The 17,917-nt window shown below is 37.1% G+C and overlaps 1 protein-coding gene across 2 annotated transcripts in view; it reads left to right on the forward strand.

Annotated features, from left to right (window-relative positions):
* Positions 1-17,917, forward strand: part of ROCK1 (Rho associated coiled-coil containing protein kinase 1) — a 60,040-nt gene that overhangs the window by 11,765 nt on the left and 30,358 nt on the right. For both annotated transcript variants that reach the window (XM_053396416.1, XM_053396417.1), the window contains exons 2-16: positions 2,189-2,270; positions 4,818-4,918; positions 5,599-5,736; positions 7,325-7,500; positions 8,507-8,591; positions 8,995-9,139; positions 10,454-10,592; positions 11,412-11,503; positions 12,306-12,465; positions 13,682-13,748; positions 14,754-14,842; positions 15,786-15,834; positions 16,714-16,849; positions 17,097-17,188; positions 17,325-17,571. In XM_053396416.1, the coding sequence (XP_053252391.1) occupies positions 2,189-2,270; positions 4,818-4,918; positions 5,599-5,736; positions 7,325-7,500; positions 8,507-8,591; positions 8,995-9,139; positions 10,454-10,592; positions 11,412-11,503; positions 12,306-12,465; positions 13,682-13,748; positions 14,754-14,842; positions 15,786-15,834; positions 16,714-16,849; positions 17,097-17,188; positions 17,325-17,571 (1,798 nt within the window). The remainder of the gene's footprint in view (positions 1-2,188; positions 2,271-4,817; positions 4,919-5,598; positions 5,737-7,324; positions 7,501-8,506; positions 8,592-8,994; positions 9,140-10,453; positions 10,593-11,411; positions 11,504-12,305; positions 12,466-13,681; positions 13,749-14,753; positions 14,843-15,785; positions 15,835-16,713; positions 16,850-17,096; positions 17,189-17,324; positions 17,572-17,917) is intronic.

The following is a 17,917-nucleotide window of genomic DNA, read 5'->3' on the forward strand; positions in this document are numbered from 1 at the left end:
ACCTTTAGCTTATTAGCTGAAAGAACCATTCACATGAAGAGGCAGTATGTTTCTGCATACCAAAACAGGAGAAGGCCATGCATTTAAGAACAAGAGCAGAACAAAGACCCATCTAACCCAGCATCCTGTTCTCCTAGTTGCTGACCAGATGTCTACATTAAGAATACTAAAAAAGGCTGTTGCTTTGCCTTTCTTGTCTGTTGTGTAAGCTTTCTGGAGGCATTTAGCTTTCCACTACTGAAAACAAAATGGTGTACTTGATTAACTTTTGGATTGATCTAACAGGGCTTTCCTTGTGTTATTATCACATTCCCATTTGTTCTCAGATATCTGGCTCCTTCCAATATCTGAGCTATATATTTGCATAGTTTAGTCATGTCTTGATTTAATAGACAAAATATCTGGGACAAAGGACACTAAAGCAATTAGACTTTCAAAACCAAATTTCACAAGCTGAGAAATAAAATAATTAATGAAAATTAGGCTTATGGGCAATCAAAATTATCAAGGAACTCGAGCAACTCCTCTGTGAGGAAAGAACACATTTTGGTCCTTAGTTTAAAGCAGGGGTGGGAAGTCTTTTTGGCTTCTTGGGCCAGATTCTTTATCAGGATCAGCCTTACGGATGGGGTCACCCATCTGTCAGTTGCTTGATATCACAGTGATGGCGAGTGATTTGGTACTTGAATGTCCTGAAGTTGGGACTTCAAAGTGCATTGCAGGTAGCAAAGCGCTGCTAAAACAAAGGTGTTTTCCTCCATTTACATTTAGTCCTGCCAAGCTGGTAGGATTCAACTGCTGCTCATCAGTTGATGTATGGGGGTTAAATCCTGCTATATTATTGAGTGTTCCAGTTCTCTGCAGGATTGAACCCCACCTCTCTGGCAGAGAGTGACATCAGTTGGTTGACAGGGATGTGCCGTTTTGGGGAAATGGCTCTGTGAACCAAAGTGGACCCACTGAGGGGCCAAGATTTGCTGCCATCCATGGTTTAAAGAAGAGGCAAGTGAGAGGGCACATTATAAAGATTTGTGAAATTATGCATGGTGCAGAGAAATTGGATAGGGAAAAGTCTTTCTTTCCCTCTCATAACACTACAACTCACTGAATCCAATGAAGCTGAATGTTGGAAGATTCAGGGCAGATAAAAGAAAGTACATCTTAAAAAACAATTTGCTCTTACAAGAGGTAGTGACAGCTACCAATCTGAAAGCCTTTAAAACAGTGGCTCCTAATTGGCTGGGGCAACCCAGTTAGATAGGCGGCAAATAAATATAAATATTATTATTATTAGCTAGACGGATTCAGACGATTAGAGGATAAGACTTTCAACTTCTACTGGCCATGATGGCTCTGTTTTGCTTCCACTGTTCAAAGTATGCCTCTGAATTCAAGTTGCTGGGAACTGCAAGTGAGAAGAGTATTTCTGTGCTCAGTTTCTGCTTGCGGGCTTCCCATGGGCATTTGGTTGGTCGAGCAGGACTCTTATGTTCTTATGACTGCTCAATGAAAGCAGTTTGTCATAATTCCTTACTAATAGGAGTAAGACATGCTGCATGTGAGAGTCTATGTATTGGGGTAATTATCCAGCCCCGGCATTGGAAGAGAAATAACACATCTCTGACCTTCCTTCACCTAAATCTCACATGGGGACCTAGTCTTAGATCAAAAATAGTTTTTACCAAATGTTTTTCCAATACTATTTGGATGATATATGTTTGGGGGAACCTTTGAGGTAGGCATTGGTTGACGGGGTAGTGATGGAATCTTCACTGGATTCAAGCCCTATATGCCCTTGGAACTTTACTAAGTGGAATGCTAAGAAGAGAGTTTGTATTTGGGGTCCCTTCTACACACATTGTTTCTTAAATATGAAACTTAAACTAGACATTATTTTGATGGGGCATCAAGTAGGTCCATTTGACAAAGTTCAATATACTTGTGCTCCCTCAAACTTTAGCTCTTGCCCTACAAGTGCTTTTTCTCTCCTGGATTCAGAGTCAAGCTCCTCTGCCCCATTTGTGACCAAGTTTTTACTTTTTTATATATCTCATTTTGTAGACAGTAATGTGATGAATTATTTACACTTCATGTATTCTTTAAACATTTTAAAGCCTGAGAAGTTGTATACAGCATAGCTAATACATACAAATTGTGTTCTAAAGAAAACATCACTTTTGTTCTTCAGGATGGATTAGATGCATTGGTGTACGATTTGGACTTTCCTGCCTTAAGAAAAAATAAAAACATAGACACCTTTTTAAACAAATGTAAGTATATGTCTTTGTATATATGTTTACAGAATTTCTGGTGTTGATAATGTTCCAATATGCAGCTTTTTTATTTTTTAAAAAAGGAATTTTATGTGGTTAGCAGTTTGCATGGAAATATCTTTTTCTCACCTATATATGCATTATCACAGTTGTTACTGCCATGAACTTGTTGGAGGAAGCATGGGCTAAAAATTAAAGCAAAGCTGGGAAAAGAGAGGCAGATGTAGCAATTCATGCTGTGCATGTAATGAATAGGCAATGTATCAATTCACTGCCTGAAAATGGTTTAAAGTTTAAAGTTAAAATTGCAAGAGCAATTTCAGACTTTTGGAAGAGACAATGTATTGTGAATCCCCACTCACTTCCAGCTGCAGTCAGCATCGTGCTCTTCAATCCAGAGAGCCCAGCCAGGCTGCCTGGTGCTCACCCACTTCCTCCCTCCCTTCCTCCGCAGCCCAGCTGCCGGCGCCTGGAGCCTGAGACAAGAGTGGGGCTTGCCAGCCTGCACCTTAATTTGTTTCTCTGGCTGTGTGAGTGCCAGCAGGCTGTTTCCTCCCTCCCTTCCTTCTTGTGATGATCACTGAGCAGAATGGAGCCACCTCCCGTGACTCGCGTAGCACTCCAGAGGGTGGCTCCCAGTAGCTGTGGTTTCAGGGTGAGCCGTGGCTCGTACCTGCGGGGAAGCTAGTGGCTTATCTGTGGCAGTTCCAAGGCTTTGGAAGGCCCTCTCTGTGGAAATCCACCTGGCTTCTTCTGTGTTGCCTATTTCTATAGAAATAGAAAATGATTTTAAACAAACAAACTTTAAATATGTTGTTATTTTTATTGCTTGTTTTTCATAACTAAGTTTTTGTTCTGTGGCTATTCGTATTGTAGCAACATTGCATGTTTATTTAGGATGTACTGCTGGATTAAATTGGCCATGTGTTGGATGTGTTGGGTTCTCAGTATAGAGGCATTGTGGAAAAATAAAATCCAGTGCACATATGCTCAGTGTGGGGATTTGTAGGACTTGAAAAATTGCATAGGGCTTTGATTTGAAATATTTCTAAAATTATTGCACTACAGAAATGCTGGTATGCCTACTATCTGAATGGCTGAGAGTTTTTTATATTAAACAGTCTATAAATTAATAAAAGAGAGATAAATAAAAACACTTTCCCACAATGCTTCTTAATGAAAATGATGACTTATTATGGCAATAAACCAGAGGACTCTTTCTTATTTTCACATTTGCTTATCATCCTAGTATGCAACTTGGTAGTCTAATTGCTTAACTTTTTAAACATTATAATTTTGGATTTCCTCTTCATATATGCCAAAATATTTATCATTTTATGGTCTAGCCACTATTCCCCCCCCCCATTTAAATGTCCTATCTGGGAGAATGGGAGAATGATAGCATACAGTCAATTTAATGGATGATTGTAAAGATGATGTTTTTGATGCATTAAGTTGTCTAAGTGTTACCTTATGTGTTTGAATAGTAAGAGATCAGAGGTTTCATACTTGCTAAGTTCATTCCTTTGGAACATAGGAAGTTGCCTTATACTGTACTGTGTTGGACCATTGGTCCATCTACCTCAGTATCTTCTACACTGATAGGCAACACCTCTCCAGGGTTTCAGACAAGGTACATTCTGAGCCCCACTTGTACATGATTGTGATTGTACCTGGAACTTCTTCCATGCAAAGCAGGTTCTCTGCCACTGATCTACAACCCTTTTACCTTCCCAGCACTAAAAATTTACAATCTGTGGCTCGGGGAGGCACACTCTATATGTATATCTTAATAAGGATTGTAATTGGTCAGTATTCTAGTATGTAAATATTGTTCCTTTGAACATTTCATTAGAAAAGTCTGTTTCGGTTGCTGTGTTCTGCAACCACAGAACTGAAATACTTTTTATATAATCTCATGCCAGTCTTGACCCATGTAGATTAAAATAGCATGTTACCAAATTTGGAGTTAGACTATTTGACCACTGGGAATTTAAATTATTGCAGTTTATTGGATGATGATTTTTAAAAATGCAGACTTCCTGCTTATATTTTCATGGTAAAGTTGTTTTTTAACATGAAAAAATAATAAAAAGGCCAAACACTGGAATCTTATTTTAGTATCTAATTTGTAACCTAAATAGCTGATATGTTGTGATGAATGCAGATTTGTCTGGTCTAATTACTAGTTTCATATATTTGCGTATAAGTTGAATTAAAATTGAACTTCTCTCCTGACCTGTTCCTACAGTGAGTTGTTTTATTGTGCATTTGGCATTTATATGTTGCCATAGGAATGAAAGTAACTTCGAAAGGAGATACTTGCAGTAAAGAAAAAAGATCTTAAAAAGAGCAAACTCTAGTCTTTAAACAATTTGTGTATTTAACAGGCAACAGATGTTGCAAGAAATTACCAACAAATGAAGTATGAATAGAATGAGATGTTTACCCAGTACATTTTTCTTATATGAAAGTTTATTTTTAAGATTGTGTGTGTGCTTATGTCTCATGGTGTAGTTTTTTTAATTTATATTTTCATCACAGATAAAGACACAATAAACAAAATCAGAGATCTGCGTATGAAGGCTGAAGATTATGAAGTGGTGAAAGTGATTGGCAGAGGTGCATTTGGTGAAGTTCAGTTGGTAGGTTTACTTTTTGTGTATGAATAAGGCTAGCATTTATAAAAGAGGAAGCTGCAATTGTAACAAAAAGCCATCTTTTATATGTGCACCATATATTTGTGGTGATTCCCCACCTGCCCCCATGACACTTCATGCATTTTTAAAAAGAGTTACTTGTAAGCAATCGCAAAGCTGTTTTGATGAACAAGCATAACAGGACCAAAACAGTAAAAAATGGCCCTGATTTTAAAGACACCTATTAATCACTAATTGCTTGCCCTGGGAGTATCAGGCTTTTGGGGGTGCAATGGTGCCTGCTAGTGCTGGGTTAGTGACATCTACTGTGTTGTCTTCAACCAGGTGCACCAGACCAAGCACATTACAGTACCTTTCAATCATAAAATCATTCAGCATTTCCCATAGCGATATGTCAAGCCATGTCATGACCTTGGTGCTTTTTCCAGGATCACAATGCTAAGGTTTTTCAGGTTTACAAATGCATTGACTATGCTCCGGAGAGCTTGAGAAGATCAGGGATGCTGTCTGTCTTTATGTGAAATGCAGAAGGACCTGCCATGCAATACGTGGGTATTGCACATTGATTGATGCAAGGCGTGTGTATCATATTCATGTAGACTAGGCTTTGCCTTAAATTTTAATTTACAGTAACATTTTCTTCATCTTAAAATTTGTTTTTAAAGGTAAGACACAAGTCATCACGAAAGGTTTATGCCATGAAGCTTTTGAGCAAGTTTGAAATGATAAAAAGATCAGATTCTGCATTCTTTTGGGAAGAAAGAGATATCATGGCATTTGCAAATAGCCCTTGGGTTGTGCAGGTATAGTGACTAATTTTTGATGTGTTTATACCATTAGTTTTGCTGAGTAAGGAAAAGTTCATTTTTCAATAAAAGTGCTAATTTAGAGATTTTAGCAACTTTAAGTCTTAAGTATGTTTGCATTTGCTGTTCCAAGTTTTGCATTGCATATAAATGTGATGATTACTAAAAATAGAAAACCTGGGTGAATAATTTTTAAGTATCTTGGGCAGAATCCAAAGATGCAGGAGTGGACTTGTGCTCATAATGCTTCATTCTCATCTCCTTGCCCTGCAGCTTCCTGTGTGTCCCCAAAATCTGTTCCAGAGACTTCCCAATTCTTTACAGCAGATTTTGAGGGTGTGTGGAGGGTTGCAGAGGAGAGGTAGTGAAGTCTGTTCCACTTGCCTGTGGACAGGGAAGATACAAACTCTTTTCTATTAATTCAGTAGTAATGTATTTACTCACCTAGCATCTTTGTTTACCGTTGAAAGTCTATGGCTACTCAGATCAAGGAAATGCAAATCTGGAGTGGTGGGAGTGAACATGTTGGATTGGGCTTCAGTTTTGAGGTGGGGACTGAAGCCCAATTAAGCAGTTTTACTAACTCTACAGTTCAGGTAGGGACAACGTTCTTTCACACAGTAGGCTTCCAACTTTATTAGGAACTATGTGCACAAGTAGTCAGTAAGAGGCTGTGCACATAATTCCTGTGTCTGAATCTGGAGGGACACTTGCCCCAGTTAGAATATGCATTACTTTGTCTTGGACATGGATGGATTGAACATACCTTCCTCTGAACAATTAGCTAGTAGTGTTGAGCTGGCAGCAGCAAATATTTGATTGAATGTACATAGGGAAGTACAGCAGTGTCCTGGTTAGCCCACTCTTGCACATGTGAATATTTTATTTGTGGCTGATTTTTTCACTTGTCTTGCTGAAGCTCATATTTGTCTAAACACTATGTGTCATTGGTTTAGCAAGTTTTGTTGCTTTGGACATCTGAGCATTTTAAACTCAAACAATTGTGTGTATAATTGACGCAATGAAATAATTGAAGTCACTATTAACTTTAATGCAAGAAAGTGATGACTAATGACTAGTTTTCTCCAATATAACAATTAAGTAATCTTTATAAAGAAGATTTCCTTATCTATAGTTTTTTCTTGAATGCTAATCATGCCTTTGTGTTTTGAACACTGTTACTAAAAATGGCAATATTTGACTATGAATGGCCTGGTTCTGTAGACCATTGCTTGGCTTACTGAACCAAGAAATGTAGTTTGAAATCCAGTTTGAAAATGGATTAATATCCTGTCCTGTTTATTCTGAGGCTGGTAACCATCATTTCCTTGTTCAAATGAAACAAGGACACTATGGTTAAGTAAATCCTTCCTGGTTTAATTGCAGCTTGCTGCAAGTGTATTTTCAGATAAATAAGGCATTGTACTTAGATGGTAAACTGGTTCTTCCTTTTGGTTGATACAAATACTGAACAGCAATGAATTGCTAATACTTTAAATGTTAACAAATAATTCTAATTGAGTGAGAGGAAGGCAATAATGATGAACTGAACACACAGTAATCTTAGTTTTATTTCCTTTTATAGTTATTTTATGCATTCCAAGATGACCGCTACCTTTACATGGTGATGGAATACATGCCTGGTGGGGACCTAGTGAATTTAATGAGCAACTATGATGTTCCTGAGAAATGGGCAAGATTTTATACTGCAGAAGTTGTTCTTGCATTAGATGCCATTCACTCAATGGGCTTTATTCACAGGTGTATATGCTATTTTTCTTAATATCTGAATACCTCAGTATTCTATCTGGAGTGCGTTACAGTATAATCAGTTGCATGTTTAAAATATTTTTTGAATATTTATTGTAAATAGCCAGAATTTGCCCACTTCCTTACATGTTTGGGCTGGTCAGTCGCAGCCATTTTGGGCAGAAACCATGAAAGGAAGGAGGAACGGAGGCAGGGAGAGAAATTGAACAAATCAAGAAGCAGGAAAGACTGGACAGGCAGAAGCTTTTTCTGTTGGTTGTCTTTTGCTGGTTGGCTGCAGACGTTTGTGGTGGAAACCAGGGAGGGAGAGATTTATGCCAGTATAGATTAGAAATTCCAAATTCTGCCAAATCCAAACTCTCCCCCACCCCGCCCCAGTGGATCTTGGATTTGGATTACACAAGTAGGCTTCTGGTTATGTTGCCACTACTGTAAATAAGTTAAGGTGAGGCTCTACCATATGCTGAGAGAGAGAGGGAGGGAGGGGGAAAGAGAGAGAGAGTAGTGGGGAAATTAAAATGTGTAGTTCTGCAATGTGCTTTGTGTTAAGAGATACAGAGGCAGCTTCATCATATTGAACATAAGTGAAGTTTAAGAAATACTAAGGTGGCACTGGAACCTTAGCCTCTTCCTGAAGAAAATTTCTGTCCTCTGTCTCATTTTTAATGGTGCTATGCTAATGGTAAATTACCGGTATGCTGCCAGTGGACTTTTAAAGGGGTCAGGCAGCTGGTGATTGGAAAGACCTCTGCCTGAGATCCAGGAGAGCCACTCCCAGTTGTGTAAAGCAGTTTCATTTGTTTGTGTGTTTAAATCACAGTTAGAGGAGGAATTTGCTCAAGGAAGAGGATAAACTATGACAACAGTAATGGCCAAAGGTTGGCTCTAAGTTTGTTAGGTGTTAGTTGTTAACCATCTTATGTGGCAAGACGGGTATGTAGCATAAATGATTTTTTAAAAAATAAATAAAACCTAGATTGATTTGCTTTCTTTTCAGAGATGTAAAGCCTGATAATATGCTGCTAGATAAATCTGGTCATTTAAAACTAGCAGATTTTGGTACCTGTATGAAGATGAATAAGGTTGGTATGCTTTTTAAAAAAAATCTGAATTAACTTCCATGCTTTTGGAAGTAATATTTTTCTGGAAGAATGTTACTTGAATATCAATTTTGCCTAAATTTTAGATACTTGGAATACTGGTGTGGTTTTTTTTAGTTTCTTGCTCGTTTAATTTTTTTTTGCATGTTTTAAAGTGTTGCTTAAATTGTTTTTACCAGTAATTGTATTGTTTTATTATTTTTGTAAACTAAAGAAATTTTATGAAAGAAATAAAATTCTTAGGAGTTAAATGAAGTTTAGCTTATATCTTTGACACATTTTCCCAAGGAAATCTAGGAAAATGTTTTGCTTCAAGACACTTTAAAGATCCTAGGTGAATTCTACAGAGTGCCTGTTTTAAATAGCCCCTCTCTTTTCTTTATAGGAAGGCATGGTACGATGTGATACAGCTGTTGGAACACCAGACTATATATCCCCAGAAGTATTAAAATCTCAAGGTGGTGATGGTTACTATGGACGAGAATGTGACTGGTGGTCAGTTGGTGTCTTTTTGTATGAAATGCTTGTGGGTGAGCATCAAAATAATCAGTGTTCTGCAAATGAAATTAACTGCATTTACTGTTGAATAAAAATGCCTTTTATTTTAACTGTTGCTTAAGGTTTACATGGAAGCAGGCCCCATGGAGTTCAATGGCTGCCTTTTACAAAGGTCATAAGATTGTAGTCTTCTATACTTCAATGCTACATCCTTCCAGATCTTATGCTGTTGCTAAACATCAAGTCAGGGAGCAGAAAGACTTCAGCTATGCAGGGTTTGATCTCAGATGAGCAGGCTGACCCTTGTGTTCAGTAGAGACCTAGCTAGATAATGGGAAGACTTAATCTTATCCAACTCTTACTGAGGGATTGCATGTTGCCTTTCAATGTAGAGTTTAGGATTTCAGCCTCCTTTATTTAAGGCTCCCACCTGGTGCTCTCTTTATTGTCTCTGGATGTCACTTTCTTTATTTTATGAATTGACAGTATTATAACATTAATTGTTACACCTGTCAAAACACTTGCATATGTAAAAACTATCTTATCTATAACAAAAAACGTTTTAAAACAACACATACATAAAAACTATTCAAATCCAAGACATATACCAATGGAAAGGATAGATGCTGCTACACTAAATGTCTGATTTTGATGATGTTGATGATGATGATGATGATGATAACAATAATAATAATAATAATAATTTATTTCTACCCCACCCACCTGCCATTCAGAACACTGCACAGTGATTGGTTTTGTATGTAGAACACATTGTAGAGGTTTTTGGCTCATAGATGACAATGGTCAGGCTGTTGTTGTTGTTTAGTCGTTTAGTCGTGTCCGACTCTTCGTGTACCCATGGACCAGAGCACGCCAGGCTATCCGAATCCAAAAATGGCCATAGTTGTCTTACCAGCTAAAACTAGTACAAGGCACTCCTAGCCACTAAACTTAGAATCATGTGATGTGAAAATGCTTCTACCACATACTTGTCAGAACATGAGCTTCTTAGATCTTCAGTACAACTGGAGTAATGCTTTCTAATTTGATTTTTATGTTAAGTGATAAGGTGAATTCTTTTATTTTTTTAAAAAAAATTTTATTGTTAAAATAGTTCATCATTGATACACATATATTACAGATATGCAAGCATACAAACATACATTTCATACAATCCTTAAAAGTAAGGTGAATCCTGACTACTTAAAATCATGGCATGAGAAGTAGGAATCATTTGCTTTCTACATCCAGTATTTAGCCTAGTTCTGACACAATGTTTCCTTGGAATTTTATTGTCTTCAGCTATTGTGTGACATTTTTTCCACTTTCATTCTTTTTAATTTTAGGGGATACACCTTTTTATGCAGATTCTTTGGTTGGAACATACAGTAAAATTATGAACCATAAGAATTCTCTTAGCTTTCCTGATGATAATGATATTTCGAAAGATGCAAAAAATCTTATTTGTGGCTTCTTAACTGACAGGTAATATTTTACAGCAAAATGAAAGTTTTTGGTTTAGAGGTTTTTCTGTAGTAAACTTCATCACCTGGTGATAAACTAGTGTTTATGAATTTTACATATGTTTTAATAAACTTTTTAATCCTATTAGGTCTTGTCCTGATAATAAAATATAGTGTTGCTGCTGTAAAACCACTCTGTATATGAGAGCTTTTAAGTCAGTCTGACAATTCAAGAGCTTGAAATCAGTTTCCTAGTATTTTTATTTGTTGAATAATAATCTTATGTTAAATGTTTTGGGCTTGCATTGCAACAGGGACTTGCGTGTGAATGGGCATGAATGCGCCTGATCATTTTGTCTACTTTGACATAACTCTAGATACATTGTTGTGTGAAAACTTTCTCTAGCACTTATACAGCAGCTTACAGAAACAGTGACAATTCAGTTCATAGTCTGTAGCAGTCCAGGAACATATATCAAAAGGGGGGAGGGGGAATGCTGCAGTGTGTTTTGTTGAGGAAAACCCCCACTTTGGGTGGGGGTAAAGTGAATGGGAGGAGTGGTTAATATTTTTTATACACATTATTTCAGTCTACCCCATAGTTTCAAGACAATGTTATGAGGTAGCATAAGTTTGAACCACAGGAGGTGTGAAACTGCTCCCTCACCTCAGATTCCGAGTGGATAAGCAGTTGGTGATTTTCTTCTGAGCTCTTCTCAGCTCCTAATCACCCCTTTCTAAAAGTGACTTATTGAGCTACTGTTGCAGATGTTTGCATGCTTTATGTATTTTGATCTTCAGAGCTTGCATATTTAATTGTTTCAAAATTTCCCTTCAACAGGGAAGTCAGATTAGGCCGAAATGGTGTGGAAGAAATCAAGCGACACCCTTTCTTCAAAAATGACCAGTGGTCTTGGGAAAACCTTAGAGACAGTAAGTATCGCTTTTTACCACGCATGAAGCTATCTGCATTGAGGCCCATATCACATCTTTTAAAAATCAGTAGTATAAATTGGTTTGGTGTCTGGACTTGTATATACTGTATTTTTGCTCTATAAGACTCACTTTTTCCCTCCTAAAAAGTAAGGGGAAATGTGTGTGCGTCTTATGGAGCAGGCTGCACAGCTATCCCAGAAGCCAGAACAGCAAGAGGGATTGCTGCTTTCACTGCGCAGCAATCCCTCTTGCTGTTCTGGCTTATGAGATTCAGAATTTTTTTTCTTGTTTTTCTCCTCCAAAAACTAGGCGTGTCTTGTGGTCTGGTGTGTCTTATAGAGCGAAAAATACAGTGCACAAAGTTGCGTATGTATATATAGATTGGGAGCCTACTCCAGGCATAGAATTCACCACTTAGGACACTGCAGAAATTAAATAGCAATCAATTTTTAGTATTTGTGAAAATATATTGCTCAAGAGATCCCTATTTCATTGCTAATGTGAGGTCTCTTGAGTGACCAATGGGTGTGAGGTTTTTAAATTGGCAGCTGTCTGGGAACCTCAGGAGCAATCTGTTCTGTTTAGTAATTACAACTATATTTAAGTTTTGAAGCTTTGATTTTTTAATAATAATATTTTTTTCTATTGCATGTGCTGCTCAATGTAGAATAAAGAGTTAAATCTTGCCATGTCTCCTTGTGATTCTTTCATGCCTCTTCTCCATTCCAATTGTAACATTTTTAATATATTAGTTTCAATAAAGATTTTAGTAATCCTTTTTTTTTGTTTATATTGATAGCTGTAGCACCTGTTGTGCCTGATTTAAGTAGTGATATTGATACTAGTAACTTTGACGATTTGGAGGAAGATAAAGGAGAAGAAGAAACGTTTCCTATACCAAAAGCATTTGTTGGCAACCAGCTGCCTTTTGTAGGATTTACTTACTACAGTAACCATCAGTAAGTATACATGTGCTACTGAAAATGCAGGGATGTGAGCTTAAGTTGTGAGAACAAGATTTGAGAGCAATGTCACAAAAGCAACTTAATTCTGGGTTTAAATGACACTTTAAAAAATCTGTCTTGCCATATCATCCTGAAATGTGCAACACTTACTATAGCAGTTTTGAACTTATGGTACGGGCAGCAATTTTGTACATCTAATTTTGGTTCCTCTTGATGTGACATCATACCATATCTCTGATTTTTGTGTTGTTCTCAAGCAATGTCAGAAGGCCAGGCTTTTAAGTGATTATTACTTCCAGTGCATGCTTACCTGGGATAAAGTCTCATTGAACTCCAGTGTGGTTTATTTCTGAGTAGACGTTCATAGAATTCCACTGTTAAGGGTCAAATTATTCTATGTAGTCTGCTCATTAATGTGCCTTTGAATTTGTTTGCTTACTAGCTATGGAGAATAGCAACAATGCCTAGTGAGCAAACAAGGAGAAACCATGCAAAAGGTTGATCCATTTAATTATTTGGTAATATAATTTGCAAAGAGCTCATGGATTCTTACTAGGATTGCGAAAAATGTCAGATTTCATCTAGAGAAATTTTAACTCTTAAAGACCATTCAAAATATGATAGTAATACATCCTACAGGTTAGAAATACATAGTCAGATATGTATTTCACATTTACACAGCTAATTTCATGATTTTTGAGGAACTGTCCAGCGTTTGGAGTAGTAAAGCTTTTTACTACCGCAGACAGAGGTTGTCCAATCTTCCTTATAAGTTAAGATTTTTCATCAGCTGCAAAACTCTGCAGAAAAGAAAATGTTATAAAGCAAAACAGTATGTGATATTTGAAGGAAAGATGTATAAATAGGGTGTTCATGTTGTGTCTTTTCAGAAGATGTGTATTCTCACGTTCAAATTTTAGTTAACGGCAGAGACTCAAAAATGTCAAAATACACCTTTAGAATTGCATGCACCCAGCCTACTATATAATGTGGGCATTTAAGTTTCAGGTATATGGGTTGCAGAAATGTACAAGCAAAGTGATCAGGGGGCTGGAGTACTTTCACTATGAGGGAAAGCTAAAATGTCGGGGGGGGTGAGTTTTAAAAAGGGTAACTAAGGATAGAAATGAGAGAATTTCTAGTATGTAGAAAGTGGGGAGAAAAAAGTTGTTCTCTCATCATATTGCTATAACTTATTGTGTGCTTACAGGTATTTATCTAGCTGTACAGCAAACTCTAATGACAACAGAGCAAGCACCAACGTAGATAAAAGTTTGGTATGTCTTTTTTTCTTCTTTTTAAATTTACCCCCTTTGTTAGGACCTCAAATAAGTGCTATTAGCTAATTAAATATTTTGTTGATTAATCCTTTGTATTGATAACTTGATTTGAATAAATGTAAATTACCAAGACATCCATATATACACAGGTCCCTCTTTCCGAACACAGTATATTCCCAGGAAATTGTTTGTTAGGCAATCATTTGCATAAAGAGCTGATGATTGCTATTAGTTCCTATGGGAACATTTTTCTGGCTCTCTTTCCATGCTTTCTGCCTGAGTCTGATGCAACCAATCAACAAAAGCAAAACAAAGGAAAAGCTGATTTGTCCGATCTCCTTTCTTCCCTCCCTGCTTCCCTCCATCCCTCCCACCCTCTCTCCATGCTTTCTGCCCAAAATGGCAACACCAACCAGCAAAGCACAAGTAGGGAAGTGGGTGAGCTCCAGCTGTTCCGATATGTGAATCAGCCCTTTGTGTAGTGAGGGTTGGGTATAATTCTTTGTATTTGGATAACTGAGATTTCATGTAACAAGCATTCTGATAGTGGGACCTATCAGAAGATTTGTTTTCAAGATATTGAAGGAAGTGTAACGTAAAGATTAATAACCAATATTTGCACTCATGTAAGAATGAAAATGAGTCTACAGTTCTTTTTCTTTCTCATTATTGCAGCACAGCGGAGCTAAAATGTCACCAAAAATTAAATCGATTTTTAATTTACAATGTTTATATACTACTTGATTATAATAAGACCTCAAAGTGGTTTACAAATGTGTCTTAATTTCTGGTCCCATTTATAAGAATGTGCCTATGTTTATTAATCTGTTAAAGCAGTAATCTCCTAGCTGAAACTTGCTGTTCCAATTTTTAAAAATAAGATACTGAGAACCATTCAAAGCAAGTTTAGATAGTTGTTCTAAAATTCATTATAATTTAGATAGTCCCATAAGATCCTGTCAAGTATGACTTTTATTTTCATTCTGTATTTTATATTTAAAGCTGGAATCTCTGCAGAAAACTATCTATCAACTTGAAGAACAGCTACATAATGAAATGGAACTGAAAGATGAAATGGAACAAAAATTCAGGTGACTCATTTCATTCTTTGTTATCTGTTATTCTTCATTCTTTGTTATTTGTTATTCTTCAGAAACACCTGTTTTATGAATTTTATAATGGGGAATTATGATGGTATTAACATTTTATATGTGTAGACCAAGAGATTTGTAGCCCACCTCCAAAACTGAGTATCAGGGTCTTAGGAGCCAATTAATGGCACCAATTCTGAAAGTGATATTTTTTAAGAGTTGCTGGTAGCAAAAAGGATGCTTTTGCTTGCTGGCATTACTAAGAGCAAGACTAAGCACTCTTAGGTGAATGTGCATCAGTTACCTTGGGAGTGAAGAATTTGAAAGGTAGGGATATAGTTACTTTGAATCTCCCATTTACCAGCTTTTTGGTTTAGTTTCCTTCCCTCTTAGAGCTCACCCTGGTTCTTCTCAGATTATGTTCTGGCTGCTATAAAATATTTCATATTCCTTAGTGGCAGCTTCAGATTTTTGGAGCTAGTTTAAGATCTAAGGTGCTAGTTCTACACAGAAATAGTTAAGTAAAATTCTTAGGTTACTAGGATATCAGTGTTAGACATAATGCGTATTCAACATAGCACTAATTTGCTGGTTTCGTCAGCACAGGCATTTTTCCTTATGGATTGTTTCCCCCTCTGGAGCAGATTGGAGATGGCATGGAGCACTCACAGTGAGGAAGAGGGTGAAAAGTCCTGTTTTCCTAGTGCTATTTAGTTGAATACTTCCCACTCTGTATGACATTGGGCTATACCCATTAACAGGTTGGTGGTAGCCTATTCCGTACACCACTGTCAGCCTTTTGGTCACTTGGATGTAGATTACACAGCCATGATGATGTGAGTTATTACAGTGTAATTGAGTTAAATTGGGTTGTTTGCAGAGCAGTTGTAGAGCAGTGTCCAAAAACAAAAAAGTGTTACTAAGATAATTTTATTTTTTCTAGAACGTCAAACATTAAATTAGACAAGATAATGAAGGAATTAGATGAAGAGGTAAGTGATTGTTTTTGTGTGTGGTTGGAATTAGTTTTCCCCATTTTTAAAAATAATGGTGTTAGAATTTTACTTGCATACATGTGATTTCTTTCTTCAATCATTTATTACAAATAAAACAAATCTCTCTCTGAAGGATTTCTTTCCTTTTGGGAGAATGAGGAAAGTCAAGACTTGCACCATGGATTGCTTGTACAGAGAGACTTTTGCCAAGGTCTTGATTCATTTATTTTAATCTCTACTCTTGGAACGCCATCTCTCTAGCCCAAGCATGTCCAAACTTGGCCCTCCAGATGTTTTGGGACTACAACTCCCCTCATCTCTAGCTAACAGGACCAGTGGTCAGGGATGATGGGAACTGAGGTCCCAAAACATCTGGAGGGCCAAGTTTGGCCATGCCTGCTCTAGCCTGTCAAGTTGATGGGCGTGTGGCTAGTGACTCTAAAAAAGCCAATACTGTATACAGATAACTCATATCAGTTTAATACAGTATTTTTAAAAAATCTAACACAATTATGATATTTATTATTCTCTTATTCTAAAACATGAGAATATTTTCTTTCAAAGATGGATTATGAATTTCCTAAATAAAATAATTTGGACCAGTTTCAGCTAAATAGTTGTCTGAGTGGGAGCCAGTGCAGTGAGTCCTTCTAGCGCAACAGGGTTTCCCCTCCTCTCCCTATGACCCACTCAGATCGGCTCCCAGAACAGTGGGCAGGGAGAGATATATTGTTCTGTCTGGCAAGCAGAAATGCTTATGCTGATCATATTAGCACAACGTTGAATTCCACTGACAGCTTCATCGGGATGATTAGAACTTACATTTTCTACTAAATTTAAATGGTGAAAAATTAAATGGCAGTATATAACTTGCAGGGCAGTCAGAGAAAAAATTTGGAATCAACAGTTACTCAGGTTGAAAAGGAAAATATGCTTCTGCAACATAGAATAAATGAATATCAAAGAAAAATTGAGCAGGAGAATGAAAAACGTCGAAATGTGGAAAATGAAGGTAAGCTATATTTCCTTTCAGGAAGCACCTTTCAGGTAAGACTGATGGTCTCTTTTGTAGGATATTTTTTGAACAGCATGAATATCTTAGTATTCTTTTCAGTATTATGACTGGGCATATTTGTGTTTGAATATGCCTCAGAGCAGTGGTGGCTTGTTTTTTTTCTTGCTGTATAGAAATATTAGAAAAAATACCTCCAAGAGATATGCATGTTTATTTACATTTAACATTTCCCCTTTGCATCTAGTGTCAACGCTAAAAGATCAGTTGGAAGACTTAAAAAAAATCACTCAGCATTCACATATTACAAATGAAAAAATAACGCAGTTGCAAAAGCAAGTAAGCAATTTTCTATGCCTATATCTGCTTTTCCTCCAAAATGTATCAATTTAGGGTAAATGCATCAGAGCTGGATGTATTTGTTATATGATACCCACTGCTACCTTTTCTTAACTCCCCCTTCCCCTCCCAACAGCTTGAAGAGGCCAATGATTTACTGAGGACGGAGTCAGATACCGCAGCAAGGTTGAGAAAGAGTCACACAGAAATGAGCAAGTCAGTAAGTCAGTTTGAAGCCCTAAACAGAGAACTGCAAGAGAGATGCAGAATCCTGGAAAGCACAAAATTACAAGTGGAAAAAGACTATTACCAACTTCAAGCTGCATTGGAAGTAGAAAGAAGGGATAGGAGTCATGGATCAGAAATTATTGGAGAGCTACAAGGTAATAATTTAAGCCAAAGTAAATCTAATACAGTGGTACCTTGGTTTAAGAACTTAATCCGTTCTGGAAGTCCATTCTTAAACCAAAGCATTCTTAAACCAAGGCGTGCTTTCCCATAGCAGCAAGGGACTCAATTTACAAATGGAAGACACTCAACAGGAAGCAAAACATGTTCTTATTCCAAGGCAAAGTTCACAAACCCAAACACCTACTTCCAGGTTTGCAGCGTTCTTAATCCAAGTTGTTCATAAACTAAGCTGTTCTTAAACCAAGGTACCACTGTAGTGCCTTCATTTTTGTTTTGATCAAATATATGTATGAATTCAGTGTGCTTTCAATACAGTGG

This window comes from Podarcis raffonei, chromosome 7, assembly GCF_027172205.1.
Source record: "Podarcis raffonei isolate rPodRaf1 chromosome 7, rPodRaf1.pri, whole genome shotgun sequence".
Classification (NCBI taxonomy): domain Eukaryota; kingdom Metazoa; phylum Chordata; class Lepidosauria; order Squamata; family Lacertidae; genus Podarcis; species Podarcis raffonei.